At 37.6% G+C, this 24,161-nt stretch overlaps 2 protein-coding genes across 2 annotated transcripts; both read left to right on the top strand.

The window, feature by feature from the left end:
• Window positions 1-822: 822 nt before the first annotated feature.
• On the top strand, window positions 823-9,929 carry LOC131737980 (zinc-binding protein A33-like). The gene is made up of 6 exons (XM_059030490.1): window positions 823-1,443; window positions 2,124-2,219; window positions 4,082-4,315; window positions 5,279-5,301; window positions 6,324-6,472; window positions 8,087-9,929. The coding sequence occupies exons 1-6, from the start codon at window positions 880-882 to the stop codon at window positions 8,614-8,616; spliced, it is 1,596 nt and encodes a 531-aa protein (XP_058886473.1). The 5' UTR covers window positions 823-879; the 3' UTR covers window positions 8,617-9,929.
• A 4,849-nt stretch (window positions 9,930-14,778) lies between these two features.
• Window positions 14,779-24,080, top strand: LOC117405273 (replication factor C subunit 3). Its single transcript, XM_034008208.3, has 9 exons — window positions 14,779-15,069; window positions 15,650-15,787; window positions 17,149-17,216; window positions 17,456-17,553; window positions 18,119-18,300; window positions 20,814-20,950; window positions 22,237-22,335; window positions 22,617-22,686; window positions 23,812-24,080. Exons 1-9 carry the CDS (start codon window positions 14,983-14,985, stop codon window positions 24,001-24,003), a joined length of 1,071 nt encoding a protein of 356 aa, XP_033864099.2. The 5' UTR covers window positions 14,779-14,982; the 3' UTR covers window positions 24,004-24,080.
• The last annotated feature ends 81 nt before the right edge of the window (window positions 24,081-24,161 follow it).

The raw sequence follows: 24,161 nt of genomic DNA on the forward strand, positions 1-24,161 counted from the left end.
GATATTGACACGCTGCTACCGGGGCCTCCTCGGAGGCCTTTTATTAGCGTTAAAACTTGAATGTGTCTGGTTTTCAGCCTACTTTTACTCAGCTGGTGTGTGGAGTTCATTATACGTGGTAAGAAGACGAAGATTACCTGTAATATGGTTTCTTCATAGTATGATGAACTCCACACACCTATATCCCACCCTCCTTTTTCCCTCTTTTCTTTACTGTTCTTATTTTGAAATTTGGACAATGAACTGGTTGTGACGAGGGCTTTTATGGAGAAAGTGATATGGGATTTGGCGCAGGAAAAGATTATAAAGAGGATCTCTGGGAAAGAGATCAGTTTTTATTATCTCCTGACCAAGCATTATGGAGACTGGGAGTTCAACTGGTGTGTGGAGTTCATCATACTACGAAGAAACTATATTACAGGTAATCTTTGTCTTCATATTGTATTAAATATTTCTACAAAGTCTTTTCCATATAAAAATCCATTCTGTACACCTTTAGTCTTGTACATGTATACAAATGTTGCAGTAATTCATAAAAAGTGCTCAGAAATTAAATGGAAACTGTTTAATGCTAAAGTTTGAACTAGAACACCCCTAACAGAAATCCACAACTGCTTTACTGCTGTAAATACAGTAATTCTGGCAACTGAGGAAACGTTTTCCCCAACAACTTACAATCATCAAAATGATTGTGATGGCAGTCTGCTTGAAACCTAAGTCCACGGTGATGGGTCATGTTTCTCAGAAGTGATTAAAACTTGAATGTATTATTTATGCAGGTTAAACAGCATCTGTCAATGAGTCAGGAAAGAAATATTATACAGACTGGTTTATTCTCTTACAAGTGAGACCTGTCAAGAAGAGGACCTTTTGCTTGTGATGGCTGGTTTTATGAAACCCGTGAATACCTTTAAAGATGAATTAACTTGTTTTATGTGCCTTCAGGTATTTACATATCCAGTTTCGCTCAATTGCTCACACAGTTTCTGCCTCAAATGCATTCAGGATCATCTGAAGCACAAAGCAGCAGCTGACAAGTACAGTTGCCCCGAATGCCACGCTGAGTTTGAGGTGAAGCCAAGACTAGTGAAAAATGGAGAACTGTCTGACAAGGTGCAGCAGCATGCGCGGTGTCATGAGAACGGCATTATCTGTGATTACTGTCTGGAAGAAGAGTCCCCCGCCGTGATGAGCTGCCTTCAGTGTGAAGCCTTCTTCTGCATGACCCATCTCCGTCCCCACAGCGAGAAGGTGTACCTGAAAGACCACGTCCTGGTGGAGCCTGCAGAGGCAATGTCCTTGAGAAAGTGCCCCGAGCACAAGGAAATCCTGAAGCTCTTCTGCAGAGACCATGGCACTTGCATCTGCATGCTCTGCTGTATCGTGGGCCAGCACAAGCAGCACCCCGTGTGTACCATAGAGGAAGCAAAAAAAGAAGCAGAGGTAAGGAGGTTTGAAGAAAGAGGGCAAATGTTTGAATAGGATTGGGGATATGGCTGTTGAATATTAGTGGTTTCAAACAATTCCAGGCTTTTACTATGAGCTGAATCACTTTACAGACAAACCGTAAGTTCATGTGTGACTGCTAAAGCCAAGTAAAGCCTTGAATGGAGGATTGTTTTATTATCAAATAAACATCAAGCTTTTATTTGTGTTGTTGCCTTGGTAACCTTGAATTTCCACGTAAAATGCACTATGCATACTATTCCAATATAAACTTCCTACTTCCTGGCTAATTCCACAGGTTCCATACTTTTATCCAACTAAAATGCTTAGGTTCAGAAAAAGTTATTCACCTAACATTTGATGCAGACACAAGACTAATCATTAGGGTTGCATGCACCACCCCCTTATCCATACGTCAGTTTTCTTACAATGTTATCGCAAAGCTGTCTATCAGTTAACTGATACCTCTGGTGATGTTGCTAAAATGTCTTCACTTTTTATTTTATTTATAAATGTTTGTGTAAGGTGCTCTATTCATGGCACTGAAAATTGAAGGCCTCCCTATCTACAAAGCAGGTACAGCAGGGGCAGTGGCAATCGGAGCGTCCCTCTCACTTAAACAGCCTATAAAACAACTTCACATCCCATTGCCAATGTCAGATGTCTTTTTCTACCAGGATTCCCTTGTTGAGAAATTACAGGACCTTAATACAAAGAAGATTAAAATAAAGGATGCAATAAAACAGCTTCGAGAAATACACTCTCATTCACAGGTAAGCAACTTTTTTTGTTTGTTTTACTGTAAGGCCAATCCATATCACGCAGCCAAGAGCTCTTGCTCAACTTTTTCCACGTTTAGTCCATACAGGCCAATGTTAAAAGGTGTAACATATTCTGAGCTGGTTTGGCTAAACAGTGACTCGTCTGCTTAAATCTCTACCGTGAGAAGAACAAGGTTGTTTTTTGGCTGGGAACCCAATGGGTTTGGGAGGAGAATTGTCTGAGGATAGTTTACCACATCACACTTCAGCAACCTCTGCTGGTCAGGCACCCACCAGGCCAGGTGGAGGCTTGCCAGGCTGGGACTCAAAGACTTGACAATGTTGCTTAGGTTCAGTTGGTGAAAAAAGGCGATTGGTTTGACATGGAGAAATGGTGGTTGCCTGTTTAGTCCTTCTGATCAGTAAGAGGATTTAAGAGGTTAAGGCAACTTTTGAATTGGGAATTTCAAAGTGGGTTGGGAAATGGGTATACAGATATCTAAGACCCTAAAACCTTAAAGAATTATATGCCAACCTTGTATTTAATTTCATGCCAAAATTGTGGGGGGAAATTTGGAAGCATATTCCGTTTTGGTTGAGTAGGCACAGAATGGCTAGGGATGTGCTTTTGGTACATTTTTTATGAATATTTAAATGCTATGCAGGTGTCAGCATTTAAACCATATCTACACACACACACTCTCTATGTATATTACATATTATGTATACTGACAGCCCTGGTTAGTATTTTCTAAGCAAAGAAACCCTAAATAAGCAAATAACGTTTTAACATTGCAAAGACTTAACTACAAAGTAAAAACACATACACACCCAAGTATATATTGAAATTAGGGCTGTCACTCAATTCAGATTTTTGATCAGTCAATTTATGGGCATTAGTTGATTAACCGGTAGATTAATCTGTGCACATTTTTAATAATGGTAACGATCTTATAGCGGGTGTCCTGCATATAATACTAAGCAATCAAGAGAATTAAAAAACTTTATATAAGCCCAATGGGAATTTGGTCTTTTTTTAAAGCATTTGTATTATTGTTATCTTAGTAAATGTATCTCTTTGTATTAATACAGCACTATTGAGATGTACCTGTGCTGGCCCTGTGGGCACAAAGTGAATAAACTAAATAAACCTTTCTCTTTTTTTACATTATATCAAAGAACAAAACCAATAATAATACAAAAAAAAAACACAGTTGCATATGTTACAAAATATATCACAGATTCCAATACATAGTTATATTAACGCTACTGTTCAGGTCTAAATAAATGTCAGTCGCCATCTGGAGCGTTTTGTTTATTCCGGATGTTTGGTATTTACTGCCATCAGTAACTCCATCCACATTAATTTCTGAATGTTTTCTTTTCAAATGGTGAAGCAATTTTGTTTTGCATAATTATTTACATTCCACGGTTTTCTCGTCTGGTTCCTCAAAATACTTCCAAATGTGGCTTCGCTTCGTTCCTTTTTTATTCCTCGTTTCCACTTTATTAAAAATATATATAACAAACTTCATACTTGTCATAAACTTTATTACACCGTGGAGTTGATACCATACCACACCCACATCCGAATGAAAAACAGAATGCACCAATGAAGCGCTAGATCGACCAAGAATAAAACCCGCCCCAGTGTCAATCTTTCTGTTGCACCAATTAGAAAACCTACTTGGAGGCAATTGCCAAACCCTTTCCCTTTTATAATATCCGCCCTTACTATGGCTCCACAACAGAGTGATGATATAGCTGTATAGTATGGCATGGTTTTATTCCGCAGTTAGGCATAAAATGGTAAAGTACTTCTTGAACCTATTAAACTGGTCATAACAGCTCGATGTGGATTACTGTTTTTGCAGGATGCATATTCAGCCTTCCATGAAAAAGCAGTTCATCACTACAAACAGATAAAAGCCCTCATTGAAGAAGATGAACTACAGGCTCTGCAGTTCATTGAGTCCGAAAGGCAGGTTGCCATTTCACACATTGAATCCCAGACCAAGGAGCAGGTGGAGGAGCTAGATGATATGGAAAGAACTATCCAACAGATTCACGCCCTTTTAAACCAGACTGACACTGTAAGATTCCTTAAGGTAAACCATGTTTTCCCCCAAAACCATCTATGAAGAACAAGAACTGTATTTTCTTTGGATATTGTCCACCATGCCAGAATTGAATATTGAGTAAACCACTGTACAATATATTTAATTTAAATGTTATATCCTGATAATACATCTGTTGCTGTTTTACAATCCTATTTAGAATTATTATTATTATTATTATTATTATTATTATTATTATTTAGCAGACGCCCTTACCCAGGGCGACTTACAGTTGTATACAAAAAATACAAAATTACAGTACAATTAAGAGCAACATACAAAATACATATGACTTCAGTCCTAATAAGAGCAAATACAAAACACAGTACGATTTGATATTGAGGCAGTTCAAGAGCAGATAACAGTGTTGACAGTTACATCAGGGTTAGATACGAGTGCAAGTGAAATACAAAATACTACAGATTGGGTTAAGTGCAGGATTAAATACAGTGAAATAGGGATCAGGTAAGTGCAAGTTAAAGTACATTAAAGGCAGAGTGCTATATTGTCCAGAAGGGAAGAGTTGAGTTTTACAGGTGTTATCTGAAGAGGTGTGTCTTGAGGAGGAGCTGGAAGGTGGTCAGGGACTGGGCAGTCCTGACATCCGTAGAAAGGTCGTTCCACCACTGCGGGGCGAGGGTGGCAGGGGAGGGTAGAGGAGGTACAGCCAGTCTTCTAGTGCAGGAGGAGCGGAGAAGTCGGGTGGAGGTGTAGGGAGAGATGAGGGTCCGGAGGTAGCTGGGTGCAGTCTGGTCAAGGCATCGGTAGACGAGTACAAGAGTCTTGAACTGGGTAAGAGCAGTGATCGGGAGCCAGTGGAGTAGCGTGGGAGAAGCGAGACAGAGAGAACACCAGGCGAGCAGAGGAGTTCTGGATGAATTAAAGATACAAATGTCTCAGTCCTAGGCATGTCAGATAAATAATAAATAGTGCATCATCAATTTTCTTTTTCAGGGTGTGAACTGCAATGAATATAGGTAAGTGCTGGTTGCTCAAATGTATTTCTTTCTTTCTTTCTTTCTTTCTTTCTTTCAAGGAAAGATAACACCTTGGTTGTAGGGCAGGGGTTCTCAAACTTTTTTTTTTTTTTTTTTTTTACCTGAGTCCCACCTCTTTACCTGCCCCGTTATTAGCACTTAAGAAAAATGACAAAACCTAAAACACTAAATAAACTTAATCTAAATTGTTCTTTTTTTCATTTGAATCAATTTTTTCCTTCATTAGTATTTTATTGTTGCTTTTCATTATTATATATAAACAACACATAGAATGTCGTTGCTCCCGTGGCCCACTTGGGACTGCGTCCTCAGTTTGGGAACCCCTGATATGAGTGTCTCTTATGAAGAGATGTCATGCTGTGCAGTTGGGGAGAGGGGAGAGGGGAGAGGGGAGAGGGGAGAGGGGAGAGAGGAGAGAGGGGGGGGAGGGGGGGGGAGGGGGGCGGAGGGGGCAGAGGGGAGGGGGGAAAGGGGGGCGGAGGGGGGAGAGCGGAGGGGGGCGGAGGGGAAAGGAGAGGGGGGAGGGGGAAGAGACGTTCTGTCTGTTCAAATTATTTATTTTAGAAGAGGAGCCTCCCTGCACACAACATATTATCTTATTTTAAATCACAAAAAACAAAGATTGTACTCATAATAATATTAATCATTTGTGTTGTGCCATATGTTCTATGCACAGGGAGACTTCTGTACACCAAAATTATGAATTATAATTCTATTTACAGTACACATCCAGTTTTTCATTTAAAATATCAATTCTTCAGTATTGGAATTGTTCTGGGAGCATTCTTTTGTTTGATGCTACAGCAAGCCTAGTGCTTACAAGAAACTGCACAGATTTTCTGCAGGTTCTAAAATGAAAAAAGTTAATAGCAGATCAGAAGACCAGGTGGGATGAGTGTCTTCTCAGCACTTATTGTGTTCACCCACCCACCTGCTTCATCTGAGATCTTTATTCAAGAATAATTAATGTCTTGAAAATGCTAACATGCTTTCATTTTTAGAATTCACTCCATACTGAGGAAGCAACAGCTAATTGTTCATGAAACAGTCGTCGACGAAGAAAAACTTTCATCCTTAATTAAATCCATTACTAAGCTTTCAAACAGTTTAACAAAACAGACTGCCTCTGTCAGGAAGGCCTTTTTGGCATGTAAGTACTGTATCACTTTAATGCTCACTTTTTTCAGGGATGTTCTGTTTGTTCAGAGCTGCAGCTGCAGCTGCAATCAGGTTCCATTTTACACTGAAATATATAATAGTCCTTGGGATCTGTTCACTGTATTCTTTCATTCTTTAGTCATCTGTGTGCCCTGCTTTTTTGTGGACTATCTCCAGTCATCCTTGTTGTTACATTCCCAAATCCAGTTTTTGCTTCCTCCTTAAAAACATGCACAAGATCACTCAAGAGTTAGACATACTCCTGCTGCTCCTTGCAACAGTATGAAACATAAATACATTTAAGCTCTGCTATAGTTACGGAAGGGGGGTGCACATTGAGTGCTGCATTGGCCTTTCTACAGGGTACAATTCATAAATAAAATAGACATTCACATAATCAGTTATTTTTATATGTATTCTGTAGTATCGAGGGATCCGGGGTTGTAAAGAAACACGCGCTGTAGTTATTTCTCAAGCAACTTGTATTTGTTCTTGCTGCTTCTGATACAAACGTTGAATGAACCTCTACTTCCTATATACGCTAACCTTTGACCCTCTCTGGCGGTCTGTGTATCCTACAAACTCTGGACTGTGTATTAACCAATGGAATGGAGCTGTTACACTCCATATACCACCATATGTGGTTCATGTTAAGCAACTTCACTTACAATATTGCTTTATAAATGTAGCTTCTTTGTGAATTGGATTGTAACAGGGCGAGCAGCCCTGTACATTGTTTTGTTTATTTTAGTTTAGAACGGAGTCCCCTCCGCCCCTGTGCAGATTATTGTTTTTGTTTATTATGATTTAGTTGTATTTATATGACGGCGAGCGCCGTATGTTTTGTTATTGTATCTATTTTGACGGCGTAGCCGGTTTGTTTTGTTTAGCGTGGATGGGTAGCCCCAGCCACAACATAATTAAAACTTGTGCAGAAGGTAGCCATCTCCCGAATTAATTAGGTGATTTAATTTTTTTTTTTTTTTTTTTATTAAAAACACTTGCTCACAGAGCAAAATAAAAGGGTAAACAAAAACAAATCATGACCACAAAATAATACGATCCCAGGTCAGGCTGGGCAGTTGCTGTCAATGTTCCTGGAATCTTTTTACGTCTCGTCTCGTCTCGTCTCGTCCCGTCTCGTCCCGTCCCGTCCCGTCCCGTCCCGTCCCGTCCCGTCCCGTCCCGTCCCGTCCCGTCTCTCTCCACTCTCGCTCCTCACTAACACCCACCCTGAGCTGGAGAGCTGCAGGCTTTTTATAACAGGTGACCATCTCCCGATTAGCAACAAATTAAATCACCTAATTAATTCGGGAGATGGCCACCTTCTGCACGAGTTTTAATTATGTTGTGGCTGGGGCTACCCATCCACGCTAAACAAAACAAACCGACTACGCCTTCAAAATACAAACAATAACAAAACATACGGCGCTCGCCGTCATATAAATACAACTAAATCATAATAAACAAAAACAATAATCTGCACAGGGGCGGAGGGGACTCTGTTCTAAACTAAAATAAACAAAACAATGTACAGGGCTGCTCGCCCTGTTACATGGATGTATGTTGGATCTCTTGACCACAACTTTTTTTTTTTTCTCAATAGATGCAACAACTGTCACTTTGGACCCTGGAACTGCAAATGAAAATCTAATTTTATCAGAAAATCGAACCGCTGTGCACTACACAGATGAACCTGTGAAATCCCCGTACAATCCCAAGAGGTTTGATGACACCTTGTACGTGCTGGGGTGCGAGGGGTTCAACTTTGGACGGCACTACTGGGAAGTGGTTGTAAAAAGCAAGACAGACTGGGAGATTGGCGTTGCATATTCTTCACTACCCAGGAAAGGGAAAACCTGGCTGGGGAGAAATAACATTTCATGGTCTCTGGATTGCAGCGGAGGCCAGTGCACAGGATGGCATAATAATAGATCCACAAAACTGAACATGAAACCCAATTTAGAAAGAGTTGGTGTGTATTTGGATTACACAGGGGGCATGTTGTCTTTTTATGATGCTGAAAAGATGACTCTGTTACTGTCTTTTTATAGTAAATTCACTGAAGCAGTCCATCCTGTGCTCAACCCGTGTAACAGCAAAGGAGGAAACTTTGCACCTTTAATAGTTCTCTAGTGCAAACGTATTCTGAAAAATTAGAATTAACATAAGATAGATGTATAATGCAATGCATGTGTACTAATGCATTTGACTATGATAATATTAAAAAAATAAAACAGCAGTAATGTCATACTTCAGGATGTTGTAGTTCTTATTGTCCCTGAGGTATCATTTTTTTCTTCGTCTGAAAGTATAAAATAATGACATGATACATTACAATGCCGTTATTTGCCAGTGATGTTATTATTGACATCAGACTATTTCTAAGTTTTATAATCTTTATTATCCTAAAATTCAGATCTTTTTCACCAGACGCATTCAGGGTTTAAAATTATAGCTTGCAGCCCAACAGATTTTTTTGTCTAATTGTATTGGTACCAGTATTAATACATTTATATTGTGAATGTTTTAAGAATCTGTATGTTGTGAACAGTGTAGTGTACAGCATTTAACTTGACGAAACACCTTTCTACTTGACTTAGTTTTGAGTTTATTAAAAACAGAAAATGAAGCAACTGTTTCCACTTTTAGTCTATATTCTATACAACAAAAGTATTCTGCTCTTAATAATCAAAGACTATAGCTCGAACCTAAATCCACAAATTATCTTTTAACAATTATTATTTTAGTAAAATAATAGTTATATTTTCTATAATTAGATAAAGCTATGAACTGTAAATGCACAAGAGACAAACAATGTGTTATTTATAAGTGAGACTGGGACATTTTGTATACAAGAAATAATAATAATATTGAATTATTTTCAGGAAATGCTTGTCAAATGGAAGTACATGAATTGAATAGCTTTGCATTAAATAATGCATTTTGCTCTGGTACATGTTTATTTTTAGATTTGATTTTGACGCGGATGACGTTAGAAATTCTTTATTCTATAGGAGTCTTGAACACTCATAATGTATTCAACAACACTTCTTAACATTTAAATCCATCTCCAGGCTATATTCTGGAACTTTTTTTTGTTTAATCTTTATTGTAGTTAACACAGATATGATATGGCAGATTAGCAGTGCTGTCAGATACGTGGAGAATAAATACACAATCAACTATTTGTACCATAAAAACAATAATCTAAATGTCGAAAATTAAATTCCATTTTGCAGTTAAATACAATGGCATATCAAACAAGTATAATATGAAATGTATTTAAAACTGTGTTCCAATTTTAACAAAACTTAATTATCACAATCAAGATTTTGAAAAGCAATACGAAGTCGATAAATGTGTGTGTAAGTGTTGGTGTGTTTTTAACAGAATGCAATGTCTGTTTTTAAATGAAATGTCATGACAGAAATTAAATCCAAGTAATGTTGAAAGAGTTGAAATAGTTTTAAACAGTAAAATCAGTACAATTTCAATTCAGCAGCACAACTCACTCATTGTATATTCCAAATCTAAGGTTTATTTTATACACTGTCAAATGTTCTTGCAAAACTACTAATCAAAAGAATATTTAGCTTTAAATGACATTTTCAGACTTTTAATGTGTGTGATCTTTGGGGAAGGTTCTTATTACAATTACAAAAGCTGAAGCTGCTCTTCAATTCTACATTATTTACCTGCCACAGACATCTGTAACCCAGGTTAGATAAACACCAGTGCCATCTAGTGCACAGTTGTGTATTGCCAGCAATACAAAAATAAATGTTATCTTTCATACCTGAGCACAAGATGGCGCTTGCTCTATGTGTTAAATATGCATGTGTGTGTTCCGGGATATATCTTTCAAAATGAAAAAGAATGTTTATTTTAATTGGTTTATTCCTATCAATTTTTGAGGGGTTCTCAAGAAAAAGTGTGACCCAGGTACTAACATACATCAGGTACTGTACTTCTATATCCCCACCAGGGCCAGATTAAACAGGTATTAGGCAATAAGTAAGGGGGCTGCGACTAAGATTAAAGGGGCAGTTCTGTAAATATATATAAATATTTCAGGCTTCAAACATAAAGATATGAAACTGTAATTTTTTGTGAAGAATCAACAACAAGTGGGACACAATCATGAAGTGGAACGAAATTTATTGGATATTTCAAACTTTTTTAACAAATAAAAAACTGAAAAATTGGGCGTGCAAAATTATTCAGCCCCCTTAAGTTAATACTTTGTAGCGCCACCTTTTGCTGCGATTACAGCTGTAAGTCGCTTGGGGTATGTCTCTATCAGCTTTGCACATCGAGAGACTGAAATTTTTGCCCATTCCTCCTTGCAAAACAGCTCGAGCTCAGTGAGGTTGGATGGAGAGCATTTGTGAACAGCAGTTTTCAGTTCTTTCCACAGATTCTCGATTGGATTCAGGTCTGGACTTTGACTTGGCCATTCTAACACCTGGATATGTTTATTTGTGAACCATTCCATTGTAGATTTTGCTTTATGTTTTGGATCATTGTCTTGTTGGAAGACAAATCTCCGTCCCAGTCTCAGGTCTTTTGCAGACTCCATCAGGTTTTCTTCCAGAATGGTCCTGTATTTGGCTCCATCCATCTTCCCATCAATTTTAACCATCTTCCCTGTCCCTGCTGAAGAAAAGCAGGCCCAAACCATGATGCTGCCACCACCATGTTTGACAGTGGGGATGGTGTGTTCAGGGTGATGAACTGTGTTGCTTTTACGCCAAACATAACGTTTTGCATTGTTGCCAAAAAGTTCGATTTTGGTTTCATCTGACCAGAGCACCTTCTTCCACATGTTTGGTGTGTCTCCCAGGTGGCTTGTGGCAAACTGTAAACGACACTTTTTATGGATATCTTTAAGAAATGGCTTTCTTCTTGCCACTCTTCCATAAAGGCTAGATTTGTGCAGTATACGACTGATTGTTGTCCTATGGACAGAGTCTCCCACCTCAGCTGTAGATCTCTGCAGTTCATCCAGAGTGATCATGGGCCTCTTGGCTGCATCTCTGATCAGTCTTCTCCTTGTATGAGCTGAAAGTTTAGAGGGACGGCCAGGTCTTGGTAGATTTGCAGTGGTCTGATACTCCTTCCATTTCAATATTATCGCTTGCACAGTGCTCCTTGGGATGTTTAAAGCTTGGGAAATCTTTTTGTATCCAAATCCGGCTTTAAACTTCTCCACAACAGTATCTCGGACCTGCCTGGTGTGTTCCTTGTTCTTCATGATGCTCTCTGCGCTTTAAACGGACCTCTGAGACTATCACAGTGCAGGTGCATTTATACGGAGACTTGATTACACACAGGTGGATTCTATTTATCATCATTAGTCATTTAGGTCAACATTGGATCATTCAGAGATCCTCACTGAACTTCTGGAGAGAGTTTGCTGCACTGAAAGTAAAGGGGCTGAATAATTTTGCACGCCCAATTTTTCAGTTTTTTATTTGTTAAAAAAGTTTGAAATATCCAATAAATTTCGTTCCACTTCATGATTGTGTCCCACTTGTTGTTGATTCTTCACAAAAAATTACAGTTTCATATCTTTATGTTTGAAGCCTGAAATGTGGCAAAAGGTCGCAAAGTTCAAGGGGGCCGAATACTTTCGCAAGGCACTGTATATATATATATATATATATATATATATATATTTAAAACAAGGATAGAACCTGCTAAATAAACTCTAGGACTTGTAGAACAGGAGAAATTATATTTGAAGCGGCGAGTGTCAGTGAAACTGCAGTGAACACAGCCGAAATCCACCACCAAGTGTAAAAAATAATAATAATAATAATAAAAAAAACACTAATATTTCAAAAGGTGTTTTTACCGGATTTAATGTAAATCACGGATTTTTTTCCTAGATTTAACCAAAAGATGTCGAGTGGGATTACATGTTAGCTTCAGGTATACCAGGTATACCGGTGACCCGTGTAATGTCAGAAAGCGACTTTTGATGTTGTCACTTTGAAAGTGGTACCGGTGCATTCAACTGCGATCTGATGGGTGTTTCCCTATTGTCATTTACCATTAACACAGTAATTTTTTGCAAACTTAAACTGGAAACAGAAATCAATTTCTGTAAAAAAAATAAAAAATAAAAAAAAAAAAATCACGACAAACAAGACAAAAGTTGCACAAGTAAAAAATGTATGAAGGGGCGGCATATAAAAAGTTTGCCCACCACTGCTGGCCTAGGGGCCCACAGCTGTCAGGGGGGACATGGCGAGGATCGAGCTGTCCCTGCTCTTTTCTCCATAACTTGCTTAAATGTACCTATACATCCCCTTTGCTTGTGTGGCAAAGATTTCTGTACCAGTGATGTTTGTTAATAAAAAAAATAATAATTAACAAGTCTGAAGTCAACCTTTTACCTTTAACCTCTGACCTAACGCACAGCAGACAATCCTATTCAAATCTACTGGTATGATTTCTGACATTTATTACGATATTATGATACATTTTTTTGGTGTTTTATATATAAAATATTTATCATTTATGTGTGTTTGTTTGTCACTGGCAGAACTTTCACAGTATTGTTATGTTATACCACTTTAAATTTAGCTAAAAAAAAAAAAATCTACGACTAATTTTAAAAAAAATACTAAAAACCATATTTTAAAAATGAATAACACCGAATCACAAATAATGTAGCAATCCAAATACAGATAAATGGATATTTCACAACTGCATAACTTTGCATAATGGGCAGCACAGTGCTGGTTAGCGCTACTGCCTCACAGCGCCAGGGTCCCAGGTTCGAATCTGGCCTAGGGTACTGTCTGTGTGGAGTTTGCATGTTCTCCCCATGTTTGCGTGTGTTTTCTCCGGGTACTCCGGTTTCCTCCCACAGTCCAAAGACATGGTATATACCAGAGTCTGTTTTTGATTCCTGACTGAAGAGGAAATCTTTTAAATATTTTTTTTTGGTTTATTTTTTTATCTTTTCATCTTTTATTACAATTTTTGTCTTTGGTGAACAACGGACTTGAGGTATTTTTATTCGAAATTTCTAAAACATGGACATTCTCAATTCCCCCCCCCCCCCCAATGCCTGCTTATTCTGTACACATTTATTTATTTATTTATTTATTTATTTATTTATTTATTTAAATTGACATTCTAATTTATATATGGTCTGGACAATGGATGATCTAGCTCCCAGACACTGCTATAAATTACACTGCTCAGTACTTTCCTGATTGAATTCTACCCATTTGTACATACCAAATATATTGTACACCACAGATTTTGGAATTACTTCAAGGAATTGTAGTTTTCTATTTTAAGTCTGGCAATACTGGTACACCCCCCTATTGTATACTATGAGTGTATGTTGGAACAACTACCTCTCTGACACATTGTATGCAAAACACCTGTCTTCAATTTTAAAGTCATCATTGTCACCATTTCTGACAGTGATCCTGTATTAGAGATGAGATCATCCTCAAATAATTACCAGTACTACTGCAGAGGTATCCAACGAGGCTGTCTGCCTGCAATAATTCTAGTTCACAAGTAGGGGTTTTATCAAACTTCTCTACTTAGTTAAACTCCGCTCTAGTAAAACTTTATTATTTAATATCCTCCCCATGTCAGTGTCTTTTTTTTCTCCAGAAATGCCGATATTACGTGTAAACTGTTACAGACAAAAAGATCACTTTCAGACTGTGAATATTACATTTTCTTTGTCTATCCAGCAGGGGTCAGCATTATCAGTAGGACAAAAGCATATACATGGTTCTGTCATTGATGATGTCATGATGCCCTTGTAAAATGAATGCACCACATTACGTTATTTCATTGTATCCCATTTTTCTCATGCCAGTGAATATTACTAATGGAAATGAAAGGTTACGTTGTTTTATTTGTTGCGCACTTTTGCACGGGCTCAAACAACCAATCAAAACACAACGCAGTGAGACAACACATTACATACATGTTGTTTCTATTATTATTTTTGTGCAGTGACTTTCGAAAACAGTGTCAACATTAAAAGTACAATTTAAATTCTGTGAAGCTATAAATATCTACGAGCCTTTTATTATGCGTTTTTTTGCGTATGAAAAATAACAACCCGCAAACATTTTTGGCACGAAATCAAATTCTACTAACAATTCATACTTCGCATGCAACCGGTCACCGATATTTTTTAGAGCAAACTTAAGTTTTATGGATTTACACTATATATTTCTTCCACCTGTCAAAACAGCCTTCTGAAACGCAAAAACCGTTCAATCGTACAACACTGGAAATGTGAGCAACAGCAAGACTCTGCAGTGCGTTTTTTCATGTTAGGGCAGGTCCTGAAAGGAAGTTTGTCCTCAGCGACGCTCCGTACTTGGAGGAAATTTGACAGCGCGGGTTGGTTTCTGTTCGCGGGAGAGAGAAGTTAAGTAAGCAGCAGGCAGCTTGGCATTTTGTGTCAGAGTAGAGATATAATTTCTAACTTTATTATTTTAATTCGTTGCAATGAGTCTGTGGGTGGACAAATACAGACCGACTTCTCTTGGCAAACTGGATTACCATAAAGACCAGGCCAGCCAGCTAAAAAATCTGGTAAGTAAAAAAAAAAAAAAAAAAAAAAAAAAGTAAAATAATTAAAACCTTCATGTGTTGAAGTGAATGCCATTAAAGTTTAATGTCCCGTCCAAAATAGAATTAGATGAATATAAATTAACACACGGAATAGAATTAGGTAGTCCGCCCCGGGTATTTGTTTTCTTTCTTTTTAAGACAGTTTTTCATTTTTAAACTGCCGATTAGCACTGTACAGTGTCCCAAGTCAGTAAAAAATATAACAGCATATTATTTAATTTGTACACGACAAAATTCAGAATATACTTTAAACAAGAACAAATAAACACATAACACCCTATTATGGGTCAGTAGATTATTATTACTCAGGATACAGTACTTTTGACTTTATGATTAAAAAATACCGATCGAGAACGTGGCTCTTGCTGTTAATTTGCCTGTAAAACTATACCCATTACAATTATGTGGCAACTTTACTACTTATTTTGTTGAAAATGTGTTGCGTTTATTGATAGAAGAAAAACATCCACAAAAAGGTTTTAAACCATAATGTATTAAATGTAGATTTTTAAATACCTGTGTCATGGTTTATTTATTGTAGGTACAATGTGGAGACTTTCCTCACTTGCTTGTGTATGGTCCATCTGGAGCTGGCAAGAAGACCAGGATTATGTGTTTGCTGCGGGAGCTGTATGGTGCAGGGGTGGAAAAACTTAGGATCGAACATCAGTCCATAATAGTAAGGATGACAACATTTATTATCACACGTTTATATAGGTACGGTTACATTTTCCTTTGGAGAAACCTATCCACTAGTGATGAAAGTGGTGATTATAGCATCATTACCACTAGTTATTGTGAGTAAATATGGAAATATAGTCTATGTCAGAACCTGTCCGTCTGTCCGTAGTGTACTTACATTTTTATATGTACGTACTGGGGTTGTAGCCTAGGACGCGGTGAGCAACTTTCTTTATTAGATTGATCAGTTTTGCATTTACAGCTTTGCAGAAGAATGTACATTACTAATAGACTTCATTGTTTTCAATACAGAGTGTCCCATTAAAGTCAGACATCGTAGGCAATATCATATTATGTCGATTAGGATCTTCTTTGTTAAATAAAGCAGTGACCTGAATTCCTTCTAAGTACATTTCACACCGGAAACAACATTAACAGCTATGCCTATAAAGTCTGATGTATGGGACCCCCTGTAGACTGTAGAATGAGAGTAGACTAGAATGCTGATATTTTATATGGTAAGGATGGTCTGAATGTGGAAGGGCATTGTTTAGGAAGACCGGCCCCATTCAAATTGCCCCCTTTTCAAGCTGTTCTCGGTATAATCTGTTCAATTACAAACATTTAATCAAAAAATCATCTTTGAACCCTGATGGAAGTACTTTTTTAAAATTAATTTTGCCTAAATAGTTACCACAGTTTTATTGTATTTTAAAGCTAAATTACTGTCAGTTTAAGATTCAGTTTTGGTCTAGGAATAGCTTCATCATCTTGAGTGGTTTCATTTAACTTGCTCAGGTGGTCTCTAATGCCAGGGGGAAATGTTATAAACCTCATCAATCTAAACCCTGTCAAATAACTGGTATGCCTTGTTTGTTCTTCAGTGAGACAGAAACATATGAATCTAATTACTCAAGTTTCATAAAAAAAAAAAAAAATCAGGACATCATCCTTGCACTTGCATAGCCAAATCTTCCTGGACGTGTGTTTTTATCATACTCTGTTTGTTCAATCTGTAAGAAAATCTTTAGGCAAGAGATGCTCTCAGAATGGCACTTACAGCTGCTGAATGAAGAATGCCACTACACGAAAAACACGGTTCATATTTTATGTCTTTCAGATGTAATTTTTTATTTAAAAAATAAAATATATTGGGGGTTTCAATCATTGGAATGGCTGAAGAATTTTTCAGCTGAACTTGCTAAAATTGTTTTGCAATGCAAACTAACGAGCCATCAGAGACCAGAACCTCCTATGATTGAACAGTAATTGACCAGGTTCACATCAGAGTCATTTTTATGTTTTGTTTGTTTGTTTGCAGTGTGTGTAATGTTACCCTTACTCTGCTTTTCTGTACAGGCGACGTCAAAAAAGAAAATTGAGATCAGCACAATAGCAAGCAACTACCACCTTGAAGTCAATCCGAGGTAAAGACATTTGTATGTTGTATTTTAACTGTATGCTACTTGTGTGTGATTAGTGCAACCAGGCATTTTTCCAATGGTTATTTTTCTTTGTTTTTCCAGTGTAACCGCTGTCGTTTTGATTTCTTCTTTACTTCTAAACTATAGAAGAAAAAAAACGATTTAGATGAGGACAGTAACAATTGACAAATGCCACCAGAACTGCTAACTTGACATGTAAACTGATTAAATTTGTCTTGCAGTGATGCTGGTAACAGCGACCTTGTGGTTATTCAGGAACTACTAAAAACAGTCGCACAGTCTCAGCAGATCCAGTCAAGCACCCAAAGGGACTTTAAAGGTAAAAACAATACTGCATTAAATCAGATAGTCATACAGGTGGTCGACAGAGGGAGCTTGTATGTGGCTGGTAATTTTGGAAATCAATTTTAAAATCCTTATTTGGGCAATTCAGCAGAAAATAGTACATGAGTGTCAAAAAACAAACTTTTTTTAATTTGTTGAGTTACAACAATACAATTGTCATGCTTTTATAAAGCCCTTTTTTATAGAGCTCAAGAGCCTATAAACAATTGGTATTTGCGTCAAACTCTGTGCAAAATGATCCTGTTAGTGTTCTAGACAGATTTTATAAACCATATTACTGTACAAATTGGTTGTGATGAGAATACACATTTTGGAGGCTCACAGTCCCTACTCTGTCAAATGTCTTTGTCCAAAATCCTTTACATAAAAAAACAAAATCAGCACTTTGATTATGCTGAAATATAATATTATAGGATTGTTGTACTGAAAACCCCAATTTTAAGTAATTATTTTGTTCTAAAGTATGCATGGTGTTCCCTCTCTCTTTAAGACTGTTTACAGTGTGTATTTTTCTTCTGTTTTATCTTTTAAATTCGTAGTGGTGCTCCTGACAGAAGTTGACAGACTTACCAAAGATGCCCAGCATGCTTTGAGAAGGACGATGGAAAAGTACATGTCTAACTGCAGGCTGATTTTGTGCTGCAATTCCACCTCCAAAGTCATCCCTCCCATTAGAAGCCGATGTTTGGCTGTGCGAGTACCGTTGCCAAGTGTGGAGGAGGTAGGTAAATTATACAAGACAATATCATATGGGCTTTTTAACAGCTTTGTGTATGCATCACAAACAAGGCGGCAATACAAATAAATAATATCAATGTGCACACCCACATATTCTGCTTCTATATCTATGTATAGCAGAAGGTAAGTTTTCTGAGCTTTTGTGGAACACTTTGTTTAAACAATCTGTAATTGTAACAGTTTTGGTCATTAAGGTGTTAATAATGGGGTCTGACCAGACCGGGTGTGAACTACAGTGAATACAAAGTGATAGAAAACTGTGCTTGGTTTAGTTGTAGGGTCCTTTAACACTGGAGAAAACAAGCCTCCTTTGATCAAGTCGCTTTTTGCAGCCATTACAAGCATTACATAGTGTTCCATTTTCCTTTTGCTGTCTTTGCTGCTTAAATACTGTTGCTGTGGTAACTGCAGTTTAATTCCTGCCTGAGACTAATACCATTATGCATACAGAACATTATAAACATGGCTTTCATGTTTCATCCTATATTTAACAAGAAAATGCTGTAATAAATCACTTACATTGTAGCGGAAGGTTTGAGCGAACAGATTCTTCATTGACATATCATTAAAGGTTTCAGAGGCTTTGCTACTTGTGTGATAAGTTGCTATTTGTTGTTAGTTTCAGATCAGCTTATAAATGCTTGCAATGCTTATAAAATGGCAAGAATAAAGGAAGCAATATCATTGACTAACAAATGTTAGAACCTGTGCAATATATTGCTATGCCAGCACGGCTTGGCACTTTTAGAACTGCTATGACAGATTCTCTTGACAACCAATTCCCTATGGTAGGGGTGGGGTGGGTTGTGCAGCGCCATTTTAAGTGCAATATAGCACATGGTATTCAAATATGTTCCAAAATCTGCACACTTTTGCTGTTTAAATGCATGAAAAAGCCAATCCAACAACACCCCTAGGCATGCAGATATTGGACCATAATTGAACACCCTAATGTGTTATTGCTTTCTGAGACATGCAAGTCGGGTGTCAATAATGTGGCAAAAATGAAAACCCACCTTTCAGCACAATTGTCCAATAAGGAACTAGTCTGAGAGCTGATGCCTAACCTGTAAGTATTTTTGATTTGCTAATATAACACAAGCCCCCTGCTTTAGATCCTTGTTGGACATGATCGACATCCAACTTGCATGCATCTCTGCCCACTCAGTCAGGTACAGTTTTATGCAGTTAAAAATGAGTATATTGAGAGTTATCACAAGTACAAAAGCCTCTTAATAGTGTTGCAGTTAACAGGTTTCAGGATGTTTCAATGAAGGATCACTCAAGACAAATACATTCCTAAAAGGTGAATGATTTATTACTGGGGGAAACAAATATGTACACCAAATAATGATTAGGATGGCAATGAGCAAATAGTCTTCTCTGGTAGTAGACTGGGAAAGACAGTACTGTATCAAGCCCTATTCAAATGAGTGAAGACATCTGCTTTAATTAATTGTAGCTAATAATATAATTCCATGAACCCGTTGTGCACTTCCTTTATCTGCATAGGTCTCAGATGTGCAGTTTAAAAAGAAACACATTTTATAGCAAACGTGTTTTCATTTCTCTGTTACTATGGTAGGTAAATTAAAGTTTATATGCCTTATTCATTGGAAACCTGTTACACTTGCACTACCTGGTTCATTTCACCTCAGCAGTATCTTCTGGGTCAAAGCATGTTACTGGCTCAAAGAATGTCAGTCAATAGGGGAAGCAGCTGGTTAGTTATTAACAGAAAGTAAGCCATTGAAGGGGTGTGGACAATTTCACCCCCAAGTAAGTGCAGCACTAACTGAAAGCATGGCTGCCAAACACATATCTGTAACCAACTGCAGTACCAGATATGGTTTAAAATAAATAGACATGTTTACTGTAGCACGTGTTTATTTTAAAACTGGACAGTTGAGACCTATGAACCAAATGGTGGTGGATTACAGGCAAGCTTTTAAATCGGAAATGGGTGAATAACTGTTACACATAACACAGCAGAATGAAACCCTTGTTTTTTTTCTATAAATTTAATCGTCGCCAATGGTTTTTTACCCTGGTTTTCTCCCCAATTTGGAATTCCCAATTATTGTTTTCATCTCAGTTCACCGCTGCAACCCCCCGGCGACTCGGGAAATGGAGGCTGAAACACGCGTCCTCTGAAACGTATTCCTGCCAATCCGTCATTTTTTGCACTGTGGATTCACAGCGAAGCCACCAGACCTATAATGCCGGAGGACAACACAGATCTGAATGGCTCCACTGCAGATCTGCAGGCGCCCTATCAGCCACAGGGGTTGTGCGTCCCCCCGTGGGAATCCCCAGTCATGGTTGGCAATGACATAGCCTGGATTCGAACTTGTGCCCTCCAGGCTATAGGACGCATCCTGCACTCCACACAGAGCGCCTTTACTGGATGCGCCACCCGGGAGCCCACGAAACCATTGTTTTAAAGTGTACTTGTAATCTAAGGTTTGGAACATGGCTTGCACTTTTTCCTTTCAGGTCTGCACCGTGCTGTCTAGCGTCTGTAGAAAGGAAGGCTTGACCCTCCCAGGGGAGCTGGCAAAAATAATTGCTGAGAAGTCTGGCAGGAATCTTCGCAAAGCTTTGCTCATGTGTGAGGCATGCAGAGTGCAGCAGTAAGTCAGACGTGGTTAAAACAAACAAACAAACAAAAAAAAAAACTGGAGGAAACTCAGAATGTTAATGTTTACTGCCAACTTGGCCTGTGGATTAGTATATTAAGGTAGACAAAAAAGCATTTGCATGGTTTATTTTTTAACGATTAATACAAGTAGAGATGCAACACCATGGTAATAGATCGTAGATCAAATTTCCATTCTTTATTTATTATTTTTAAAAAAAGATAACAACAGAAATGTTTCTTTTTTAACATTGAAATATATTTTAGGTTTGAAATACTGTTTTCGTATAGGTTCATTCAGTCTAACTAACCAAAAAATGAATAGTCTGCTTCTTCATATTTCAAATGATAAATTGTACTTTGTAATGACAAGTCATTAAAAGAGGGAGAAATTTGTGTAACAGATTATCTATTCTATGGTTTACTCGTTGAGGCTTTTTTCAGAACTGTTCATTATAACTTTCTTCCTGAAGTGAAATACTTTATTTTAAAAACTGTACATTTTTAAAAGTCTATAAAAAATATATTGCAAATATATTCATTGAAAAAAAGAGTGATGAATTAAACAATTGTTGTTTGGTATTGCCTAGATATTAATAAGAAACAAAAGCAAATGAATTGTATGGAGCAAGAATAATAAAAACACCAGACAGGTTAGGTGACTGTACAGATGTTCATACCGTAACTGCACAGCATTGCTGATCCTAGTATGATTTAATCGTCTAGTTTTATATGTGTCCACAAGGTGGCAGACACACACCAGAAAAAAATGCAACAATTGACTATGTTTATATGCAAAGACTAATATGAGGAATACAGGTATGCAAAATATGTATTTCAAATAAACTTGGCATGACAGCAGAATACATACCAGTATGTTTTCAATTCCATGTCTACAGGAAAGCCATCTGTGCATGGAAAGTAAATAACTCTAAATCAGAAGCTTACCTGTAGTCCATCTAGATCTCTGATGGGTATTTGTACTTAGTTATGTCTTTATATAAGAAATATGGTATTACACCTAATGATACCCAACAAGAAAAAATGTAAAGGAGACGCTGACTCAAAATACATATTCACTGTATAGTGTATTAAATAAATATCTGTATGTTTTGTTTGCTCGTAGGTTTCCACACTGAATCTTAGTCTTATGCATGTTGTCAGTGTACATGCAGGGATTTTCCATAATTAGTCTTATGATGGGTAATATTTTCTCAAGCCATTCGATTAGTTTGTTATACCGGCACACTTAAATTATTGACAACATACTAACTGTTGTAGGTATCCATTTGCTGTGGACCAGGATATACCTGAGACAGACTGGGAGGTGTACCTTCGAGAGACTGCAAATGCTATAGTCAGTCAGCAGAGCCCACAGAAGTAAGTACAACTGTAATGGAAACAAACGGAAAAAAAAAGGCTACCCATTAAGTAAAATATATAAAAACCATCAAGGGGACTGGGTAAAATGGATCATAGAAAGCTGGTCCTAATAGAGATAGCTCTTCAGATCATTACATTAAATTAAAAAGGACTGATACAGGGTAGTCTTAATGGTGAGCTAGTTAAAAAGTATTGTATAAATGCTTCTGAAAAGCACCATTTTAATTGGCAACAGTGGTAAGGGTTATTCTTTTTGATACACGTTTCTCTTTTTTTAGGCTGCTTGAAGTTCGTGGAAGACTTTATGAACTTCTTACCCACTGCATTCCACCAGAGATCATAATGAAGGTATGTTTAAAAAAGTGTGTTTAAACAGGATATTATTCCTAGACCAATCCTTCGAACCTTTTTGTAGTAGTAACTACAAGTCACAGACCCTTTTGACAATCCTTCATTGTAATCATGACCATTTAGGCACCAATATAACCCTGACTTTGCTATAAAGTCTTAATTTAATATAAAAATAGTTTCCGTACCGTTTACGCTCAACAAAATCTTTTGCAGTTTATTGGTATGGAAATCCTGTTATGCACTATATTTGTGTGCATAAAGAACACCCACCTTTTAGGGCTGTATGTGGCCCATAAACCAGTAGCGATGTCACACATTACACAACAGACACTGCTATGGTAAACATGGCTGTCAAATGAGTTGCCTGTATTGTAGGTAAAGTAATCCAAGATTAGTGCTGATCAGGGTCTTTGAAACAAGCATACCGTTTGGACTCCAAAGTTTCTCGGCAAGTACAAGAATCGGGCTTTGTTTGGGGTCCAGGAAATACATACATACGGTAAGCAGGACAGGACATTTTCTGTTTAACCCATTTTGCAGCCATGTGCAAAATGTCTGTATTAGTAGGGGTTGCATTTTTCATTTTATTGGTTGATAGGCCAAAATACCCTTACAAGGCAGGTGTCATTTTTTCCTTAAGCTCATTAAAGCAGGCAAGTGAAAACCAGACATGCATGAAAGATAACATCCTTTGACCAGCCATGTAACTAAGGGGACTGAAGTAAATTGTAGGTATCCATTACTGTGGACCAGGATACACAGTACATGAGACAGACTGGGATTTGTACCTCAGAGAGACAGCAAGTGTTATAGTCAGTCAGCAGAGTCCACAGAAGTGAATGCACGTATACTGTAATGGCAAATATCAGAGGAAATAAGCTATGCATTATTTTTTTTTAAAGAACACAAACATAAAATAACTTAATAACCATGAAACTGACTGGTGGTAATAAAGGGGCCCAGTGGAGGTCCTCATAGTGAGAAGGCATCAATGGTGGAATCTACTGCATGTTTCTGTTTGATGAAGAATACCATTTATTGGGGACTGTGGTCTGGATAATTAATTTGATATACTTTTCTACTTGCAATGGTCCCAGAAATATAAGTTCTCTCTTGTTTCAGGGCCTGCTGTCTGAACTTTTGAGCAACTGCGATGGACAGCTGAAAGCTGAAGTTGCACAGATGGCAGCTTATTATGAGCATCGTTTGCAGCTGGGCAACAAAGCCATTTATCACCTGGAAGCCTTTGTGGCCAAATTTATGGCTATTTATAAGAAATTTATGGAGGACGGCCTTGAAGCCATGATGTTTTGAAATGTAAGAAATACACTTTCCATAATTGAAATTAGAATATGTAACACTTGCAAACGAATAAAAATTAAATCTATTAACCTTCATGTTCCTTCTCTATCCTATGTTTATTGTATTGTCTGTACTCAGTGGTTTATTAAGCAGTTACGATATCTGTTTCT

Source organism: Acipenser ruthenus, chromosome 9 (assembly GCF_902713425.1).
Source record: "Acipenser ruthenus chromosome 9, fAciRut3.2 maternal haplotype, whole genome shotgun sequence".
Lineage (NCBI taxonomy): Eukaryota > Metazoa > Chordata > Actinopteri > Acipenseriformes > Acipenseridae > Acipenser > Acipenser ruthenus.

Coding starts and splice junctions, on each gene's coding strand:
- LOC131737980 (XM_059030490.1), top strand. CDS start 880: ATGGCTGGTTTTATGAAACCCGTGAATACCTTTAAAGATGAATTAACT. Junction 4,316..5,278: donor ACACTGTAAGATTCCTTAAG/GTAAACCATGTT, acceptor TTTCTTTTTCAG/GGTGTGAACTGCAATGAATA. Junction 6,473..8,086: donor CAGGAAGGCCTTTTTGGCAT/GTAAGTACTGTA, acceptor TTTTCTCAATAG/ATGCAACAACTGTCACTTTG.
- LOC117405273 (XM_034008208.3), top strand. CDS start 14,983: ATGAGTCTGTGGGTGGACAAATACAGACCGACTTCTCTTGGCAAACTG. Junction 15,070..15,649: donor CCAGCCAGCTAAAAAATCTG/GTAAGTAAAAAA, acceptor TATTTATTGTAG/GTACAATGTGGAGACTTTCC. Junction 22,687..23,811: donor CACCAGAGATCATAATGAAG/GTATGTTTAAAA, acceptor CTCTTGTTTCAG/GGCCTGCTGTCTGAACTTTT.